Below are 8,294 nucleotides of genomic sequence, written 5' to 3'. Positions count from 1 at the left end.
TCGTCTGGTACACGACTGTAAAGGTCACTCATCACAGAGCCACAGTAGGCTTCGGACGGGCATCCACCGCTGTGGCGCCCCCTATCTGCTCCGTTGCTGCTGAACGTTGAACGACCTACATTTGAATGATGAACGCGGGGGATACTGCGGGAGAGAGCATCAGCAAGCTGAAGTTGAAGACTGCACACTACTCGACCGACGGCAACAATTGATGACAGAAGCACTACAGAACCGTGATACACCATCTCCCGGGCTCTCTCCTTCAGCAGCAAATCTTCGACGCAGGTTCTCACTTAAGGCAGGCCCAGCTGCAAAGACCGCAGCCCGTTTCCAGGCACCTACGACGGGGCAATTGATGCGCACGAAGGCTGAGCTTTCCAAGCCAGCGTTACATTTGCGCCGTTTTGCCCTGCAAGGGGCCCCGCCTCGGCGCCAATCAAGGTTGCCGGCAACCCCCAGAGGTTGGTTGTCACTATCCTGCTGTGCTGCTGTCCCACGGGCGGGAGCATCTGAAGCAAGCCAGGCACGAAAACAAGCAGTCGAGAAGCTGAAGTCGAGCGGAAATGGTGTCAGATGTGTCTTCTCATTTTTCCAATCCCTACTGAGGCCCGCTACGGATTAATGGCTTCGCCCATGGCCTATTTTTGGCTTCTCGATCATGTGTCCTGACCCTTTTCGAGGACACAAAATCTTTTGACTAACAGCTCCCAATTCTCCCGCCCTGTCGAAAATCACGTTGCCCTGGACTAAAAAAAGGGTGAACCCCAACTAGATGCGGATACTTTTAATTGACACACGGTCTACTCTGCCCAGTAACAAGGGTGATTGATCAATAAAAAAGATAAAAGGCAAAAAGGACCCGAGAAAAGTGTCTTGTGCAATTGCAGCCCTTTTTACTTTTCTGCTGGCCCGCGAGGACTCTTGAGGCTGCACTGTTGCGGTCGGCGACCAGATATATTTCTTGCAGGTTGTAAGGAGTACGTACAGAGCTATAACGTGCAACTCTGAGCAAAGATCAGGGTCAGGCCCCATCAACTTTCCGACCATCCATGGCCGATCCCTGCGCCTGGTGCCGGTACTACGAAACAGGATGCCATGTTTAAGGGCGGGGAAGACGGAGGGAGGATCGCCAAAGTCTCCGGATCGGACCAAACCCGACTTTACTTTTTTCGATTTCTAAGATTTTGAAAACTGACAACTCGTCCACAGCTGCCATCGTCTCCCCCCATCCTCTCTCATCGCGCATTGCGCCTGGTGGCCAGCAGCCTGCCTGCTTGACCTCTTACGTACTTCTGACATCTCTTATTTTCGCATCGAGGTTTATAAGGCCATCCCCACGACAGGCATCTGCGGATTGCGGCTCGCGAATACAGCCGGCGCTTCCTGAATTCGTTGTATCGCTGTACCGCGGCATCCGTAGAATTGAGTCTTTGGCCGCCCCCTCCCCCCTTTCTTGATCGCCGATTCACGTCCCCGGCCTAAGGATAACAGCCAGTCTGCCGCGCCGCCCCGTCGCCGTTCCGGCCTTCAGCTCGCCGAGCGCCCGCGTCTGATCCGAAATCGTGTGATTTGGTTGCCGACCATGGAGCCTTTCTCACCGGCTGCCCCACAGTTGTCAGCCGCTACGACTGGGGGCTCGCCTTCGGTGTCCAGCGACAGCCCGGGGACGGCGACCACGTCTGCGACCCCTCATCTCTCATCGGCGACCGCTGAAGCTCAACCTTCTCAGCCGCCGGCTCAGCAGGCCGTCCCCGCCGCATGTCTCGCTTGTGTAAGTCCCAATTTTTTCCCTGTTCTGGATATCTTCAGTTTCTCTACTTTCCCGCTTGCCGTGGCGCCGGGTGCATTTTCATACTTCCGCTCCCCCATTACGGATCCCCCGCTATGGATGACATGGATGACGGACATGCATGCTGATTATTGTCGCCGACGCAACAGCGCGCTAAGCACCTGAGGTGCGACGGGACCAACCCCTGCAGCCGTTGCGTTAGCAATCGCACCGAGTGTGTTTATGTGCCCTCTCGTCGTGGCTACAAGGGCCCACGTAGGGGAACTGCTCAGAATCCGAACAAACGACATGCTTCGGACTCCCCTCCGTACGTGGGACCGGCGGAGAGCTGTCCCATGCTGCTGGGACACAACCCCGTCTCCGTGACTACCTCTGTTCCAGGCTTCAACCCTAGCATTGTCTTGCCAGATCAGTCTCCTCTCTCTTATACCTCTCCGTCTCCCTTGACTGCCAACATCCATTCCCTCTACAGGAATCCATTCGCCCCCGCCGGTATGGATGCCAATACCCTGGCCTTGACAACGGCGCCGGTCTCGGTGGTTCCATCCAACACCACTGCTCAACCGCCAGTGCCCTCGCTGGCAGATCGGTGCTTCGATGCCTTCTACCACTACTTCCATGCCAGTCATCCGTTTGTGCTCCCCCGGGAGCACTTCCTTCGGCTGCTCAAAGAGGGCATCTCTCCGAACATGAACATCGTTATGGCCGCCATGCGATATATCGGCGCCTTGTTTGTGGATGCTGGCCCGGCTAAGGCGAATTACCTGGACGAGGCTCTGCGCTTGTGCTATCAACCGAGTACCCAGAAAGATGGGTTCTTGATCCAGGCTCTTTTGCTACTCATTATCGGTCTGGATGGGGAAACCAACCGGGATAAGTCGCGGGAACTGCTTGCTGATTGCGAACGCTTCGCCATCGAGATCGACCTTAACAAACGCCAGTTCGCAAGTCTACATGGACGTGGCAATCCTGTGCTTGAAGAGAGCTGGAGAAGGACCTGGTGGGATCTGTTTGTAGTCGATGGCATGATTGCCGGTGTCCATCGAGCTACCAACTTCTTGCTCTACACAGTTGATACCGATGTGGCTCTGCCGTGCGAAGAGCACGAATATTTTTCAGGGGTAAGAACTTTTTTTTATTTTTTTATGGTGCAAAGATCTTCTGACAAACCGACTAACGTTCTGCCTAAGCAAATTCCTCGCCATCCTTTGACCCTAGAGGATTTCGAGGATCAGACCTTCTCTGGAGAGGACCGCGAGTTTTCTTCGTTCGCATATCGCATCGCAGCCGCCCGGAATCTCGGCTACATGATGCACAATATGCCGCAAACTCCGTTCCCGGATGATAACAGAATCCTCCACATCGAGAGTCTCCTCACAAACTGGAGGCTACATTTGCCGGAATCCAAGCGGGATGATCTCGGCAAGAACTGTCAGCTGGACGAAATGATGTTCCAAGCCCACTTCATCACTCATGCGTAGGTTGCCATGAAGAAGATGATTGCCATATGGTCAGATGCTGATGATGAGGAAACTAGGTGCACAATTCTGCTTCATCAACCCCTTTCTCAACTTGACACCTCCCCGGCAAAGGCTGTGAACTCATGCGCCCCTCATAGGCCCGTCCCATCAGGCGAATCGTTCAACTCCCACACGAGGCACACTATCACGGCTGCATGCGAGATCTCTAAGATGATCACCCAGGCAGTTCCTATCATTCATCACACGCACTTTTTCACGTGTGTTATCACCCTTAGCTCGATCGTGCATCTCTCGCGCTGGGCCCAGTACATGGTTGAGCCGACGGGTGGCGACGACGACCTGCGCCAGCAGATTCGGCTCAACATCGGCGGGCTAAACAAGCTCCGCAAAGTGTGGAAGGCGGCCGAGTGTGCCTGGGGCCAGGTCAAGGGCGTCGCCCAGGAGATTTACCGTCAGAAGAAGGCACATCAGATCTCACCGGCGTTTTGGGTAGGATTTACGGAGGAGCAGATGATACGTAGTATCAATGCGGATGAGGGCATCATGTCGGAATTTACTAATGTCATGAATGGGCAGGTCACTCAGGGTTAGGATGGGCATATCTTTGGTTAAAATAGTTATAATAAGGCTTGGATGGAAATATTTTGGATATAGCGATCTGGGAGTAGGGACCTCTTGGTTTGGACACTGGTTTTTGCTAGGTTATTTGGTCGGATCTTATTTTCGTTATTGGGCGGTGTCTAGACCGTTCAGGTTACATTTAACAGCTTGATACTAGATTAGTCTGTACTTGATTCGGAACTGGGATTTGAGACGGGCCAAGGACTGCTGATCTCAACAGTCATGACTGCGCCGGTCGATCTGTGTGTTAGTTGGGTGCCAGTCCCCAACTAATGCTCAGACTCTAACAACAGCATTTAATTCAACTTCAAGTACTGACGTCTATATCAGGAACTGCTCCTTTCTGTAAAATGGTACTAGAGATACACTCCAATTATTACATATCTCCAAATGGAGGGATTGCTGGATTCGATTTGTGATATATCTCAAGTCATTGCTTAGGTATCATCGATCAGCTGGGAAAAAAAAAAACAGTTTGGTCGCCGACCGCACACGGGAAATCATGTTTCGATACATGACCCGTGCCATCAGTCCCTGTCCGCGGAAAGAGAGCGGGTGAGTTAGGTAGGCAGCTTAACCTACCAGGACGGAGCCGACGTGTGTCGGTGAGCCTTCTACGGGCCTGCACTCTGGAAAGTTCTGCGCATTCCTCAGCTCCAGGCCGCACGGCAGAAAGGTATGTAAGACACACACGTCGCAATAGCCGCTCATGAGTGGTCGCCATTTAGGCTGACGCCCAGCACAACTCTTTCTATTGAATGTCACCATGATGACTTAATGCTAACCCAATTGTTTGGATAGCGCCGCAGAGACATAGGACGGACGGGTGGCACGCCGATTGGTACCCTTGGCAGTTACCTAACTAAGTGCATGATATGGTTTCTCGGTAAGCGCTCGCCAATTGCAGGAAACTGAAGATGATTAATGATAGTTAGCCTGGGTCTTGAGAATTGGGTAAACAGAGCTGTCTGCAATGATGAAACACCTAAGGGAGAGATATGAAAGAACAGATACTATCCAAGACAGTGATCGCCGACAAAGAAGCCTAACCGCGACGGGTTTCGGTCTATGCCAGATTCGACATATATCATTAAAGCGGAAACATTATCCGTGATTGATTACTTGACCCATTGCTCTTGAAATAGCATTCTCCTCTCCCCAGAGAAATCACAATTGGATAAGGGAGGAGGCGAAGGATATTGTCAACTCTCTTCACCTGGGTCGAACATCCTTTCGAACTCACAAGAAGTCAAACATGGTGCCGGAGGTTCAGTACTCTTCGGGTTCTAGTCACAATGACAAAGAGCCAACTGCTTTGAACTCTGCTGCCTTTGATGTTGAACAACAGGCAGTTGCTGAGGCTCACCTTCGGAACACCACTATTAAAAGCATTGCTTGGAAGGGTGTCAAAGTTACTGTCAAGGATAGGAAAACGAAACTCCCAAAGAGCATAGTTGACGATGTAGAAGGCGTTGTCGAGGCTGGTCAGTTTGCTCTTTCTGGTTTAATTACCTTTTCGATAACCTTTCTCTCCAACAGCTAGCAGCTCGACGCTTTTGATAGTCATTCAATGCTATTAACTCTCACTTCTAGGAGAACTGTTTGCTATCATGGGCCCCTCCGGATGCGGAAAAACAACTCTTCTCAATTTCCTTGCCTCACGACCAACAGGCCCGTCATCCTCTACATCTGGAAAGATTCTAGTGAACGGTAACCCCATGGATTCCCGGTCTCTCACTCTCTTCCACCGCACTACAAGCCGCTTTGTTGAGCAAGAAGATACGATGATCGGTTCCCTAACCGTGCGGGAAACGCTTCATTTCGCGTCCCGGCTGGCGACTGCTAGCTCCTCCTCTGAACGGATCTCCCGGGTGGAGGGTTTGCTTGATGCATTTGGACTGCGGGAGCAAGCCAACACCCTGGTTGGCACGCCGCTTAGGAAGGGCATCAGTGGCGGCCAAAAGAGAAGACTCGGGGTCGCGAGCCAGCTGATTACTGGGCCAAAAGTGCTGTTCTTGGACGAACCTACCAGTGGGTTGGACTCGGTGGCCGGGTGGGAGGTGGTGAAGTATCTAAGGGGGGTAACGAAGAGGAACAATGTAAGTTCATCCAATGTGGTCCCATATCATGTCGTTGAGTCTCTGTTTGGTCGTTCAGGGGCCATCACGTCATATTTACTTACTATTTTGTAGTTGATTGTCATCGCTTCGATTCATCAGCCTAGTACGGCCACTTTCAACCTTTTTGACAAGTTGTTGCTCATGTCACACGGAAAGATGCACTACTTCGGCCCTGTAGCAGCGGTTACGTCCCACTACAAATCTCTGGGTCACCAAGTGCCTGTGCATGTCAACCCAGCGGAATTCTTGCTGGAACTTGTTAACACCGATTTTACAACCGATAAAGACACAGCTTCACGCCAGTTAGAGGACATGCATTTGGCGTGGATGAACTCGGTTAAATCTACGGAGCTCAGAGTGTTACTGGACTCGATTGAGAAAGCGGGATCTAACGCCGTGATTGACCTTGGGACTCCGGAGAAGAAGCCAACTCACATCCGTCTGGTGCTGACACTGCTGCATCGGTCGTTCCTGAAAAGTTATCGAGATGTCGTAGTGTATGGGATTCGGTTAATGATGTACATGGGTACGTCTGATTTCATGGCCAATTATCGCTGGAAGTTGCTAACCAGGGGTCTCTCTGAAGGTCTGGCAATTATGATGGGAACAGTCTGGTTGAGGTTGGATACCTCACAAGAATCTATCATCCCGATCATAAATGCACTGTTTTAGTACGTGGCTTGACTGTCTTCTCATATCCCTTTCTAACCATGTAATCAGTGGTTCTGCGTTTTTGAGCTTCATGGCTTGCGCATACTCCCCAGCATACATCGAAGACTATATGCAATACATCAAAGAGAAGAGAAATGGCCTTTATGGGGCAACTTCTATGATTGTTTCCAACTTCCTTATTGGCACGCCTTATCTCTGTGAGTTGAATCTAGATCAGGGCGTTGATATTGTTTGGCTGGTGCAAATTAACCTTGACTTTGCAGTCGTCTTCGCTCTAGTGTTTTCATCGATATCTTATTGGCTCTCTAACTTCCAGCCAACGGCTAAGGCCTTCTTCGTTTCGACTCTATGGGTGTTCCTCGACCTCCTAGGAGCCGAAAGTTTGGTCGTTCTTATGTCATCGCTGTTTCCATCCTTTGTTATCTCACTTGCACTAATTGCCTTCGCAAATGGCCTCTGGAGTATGTGAACTCCCCGATTCTTTACCTGACATCTGCCTTTCCCATTAAGAGAACTCGAACATCTAGTCAGCTCCTCAACTAACGCTGCACTTTGAACAGTGAGTGTAGGCGGGTTCATGGTTCCTCCAACAATCCTGAATGTCTTTTACAAATACGTGTTCCATTACTGGGACTACCAGAAGTATGCATTCGAAAACATGTTAATCAATGAGTTCAGCGAGAGGGTGTATGTCTGCCAGAAGACAGCAACGGACTGCCAATGTAAGGCTTTTTGCCACCATAATCTCCCTTAATCACTTGTTGACATCATCGACGCAGGCATGTGGCAAACAGATCTGGCAGACCAATGTCTCGTCCGAGGTCAGGGAGTCCTTGACGGATATGGGTATAAACCAGGACATATGGGTCGAGATGTGGGCATCATGATGGGCATAGTTTTTGGCTACCGGCTTGCAGCTTGGATTGTGTTGAAGCTGAAGAATTGATCCAGAGATGGAGAGACAGTCCATCCCCTGAAAAAGGTTAGGGTTGGCCAAGGAACAAACTCCTCGAGAAACGAAGGACGAAACAAAGCACTTGTCCCTTGCCAAGACCAGCCATATAATTCTCATTTGCTATTTTTTTCAGATTAAATGACACACACTTTCTCAGTTCATGTCCAAGATGACAAAGGAGTTGGGCATCCGAGACCTGCTAATGCCAAGAAGGGTACGTACCTGAAGGCCCACCAGAAGTCTCGTGAGAACGCGTGAGTTTGGCGTCTGTGTGCCTTCTCCCGTATACCATCCCCACCAGCGTCTTTCCGTGGGACTTCGAGGTTTGTGGGCCTCTCTTCTACAACCCGACCCAGCTTTTTTTAACGGACCAAGCCCATTTTTTCCAGAAAAGATGGAGCTTACATCGCCCCTAACTTGTTTGGCCTCAATATTGACGCCGTCTTCATATCACACAGCCCAAGACTCTCCCTTCAACAACGGCGGCGACGACACGGTTCTTAGCAGCCCGGTCGATGACCACGCGCAGGATGAGCAGAGCTGTACTCACTACAGCCGATTGTCATATCGAGAAACACAACCAATTGCATATGAGCTCAAAGAAACTTGCTCCGTCCATCTGGCTGAACAGTGCTGTATGGATCCTCCTTGGTGCC

General features: G+C 50.9%; 2 protein-coding genes across 2 annotated transcripts; both read left to right on the top strand.

The window, feature by feature from the left end:
• Positions 1-1,582: 1,582 nt before the first annotated feature.
• CTHT_0023490 (uncharacterized protein) lies at positions 1,583-3,861 on the top strand (the record flags this gene model as incomplete). The annotated part of the gene is made up of 4 exons (XM_006692750.1): positions 1,583-1,771; positions 1,939-2,910; positions 2,980-3,266; positions 3,327-3,861. 4 exons carry the CDS (start codon positions 1,583-1,585, stop codon positions 3,859-3,861), a joined length of 1,983 nt encoding a protein of 660 aa, XP_006692813.1.
• Positions 3,862-5,146: 1,285 nt separating this feature from the next.
• On the top strand, positions 5,147-7,896 carry CTHT_0023480 (uncharacterized protein; the record flags this gene model as incomplete). Its single annotated transcript, XM_006692749.1, has 7 exons — positions 5,147-5,375; positions 5,485-5,990; positions 6,084-6,537; positions 6,598-6,682; positions 6,732-6,880; positions 7,244-7,405; positions 7,796-7,896. The coding sequence occupies 7 exons, from the start codon at positions 5,147-5,149 to the stop codon at positions 7,894-7,896; spliced, it is 1,686 nt and encodes a 561-aa protein (XP_006692812.1).
• Between the last annotated feature and the right edge of the window lie 398 nt (positions 7,897-8,294).

This window comes from Thermochaetoides thermophila, assembly GCF_000221225.1.
Source record: "Thermochaetoides thermophila DSM 1495 unplaced genomic scaffold scf7180000011816, whole genome shotgun sequence".
Taxonomy (NCBI): Eukaryota; Fungi; Ascomycota; class Sordariomycetes; order Sordariales; family Chaetomiaceae; genus Thermochaetoides; species Thermochaetoides thermophila.
This window is presented reverse-complemented; position numbering and strand designations above follow the sequence as displayed.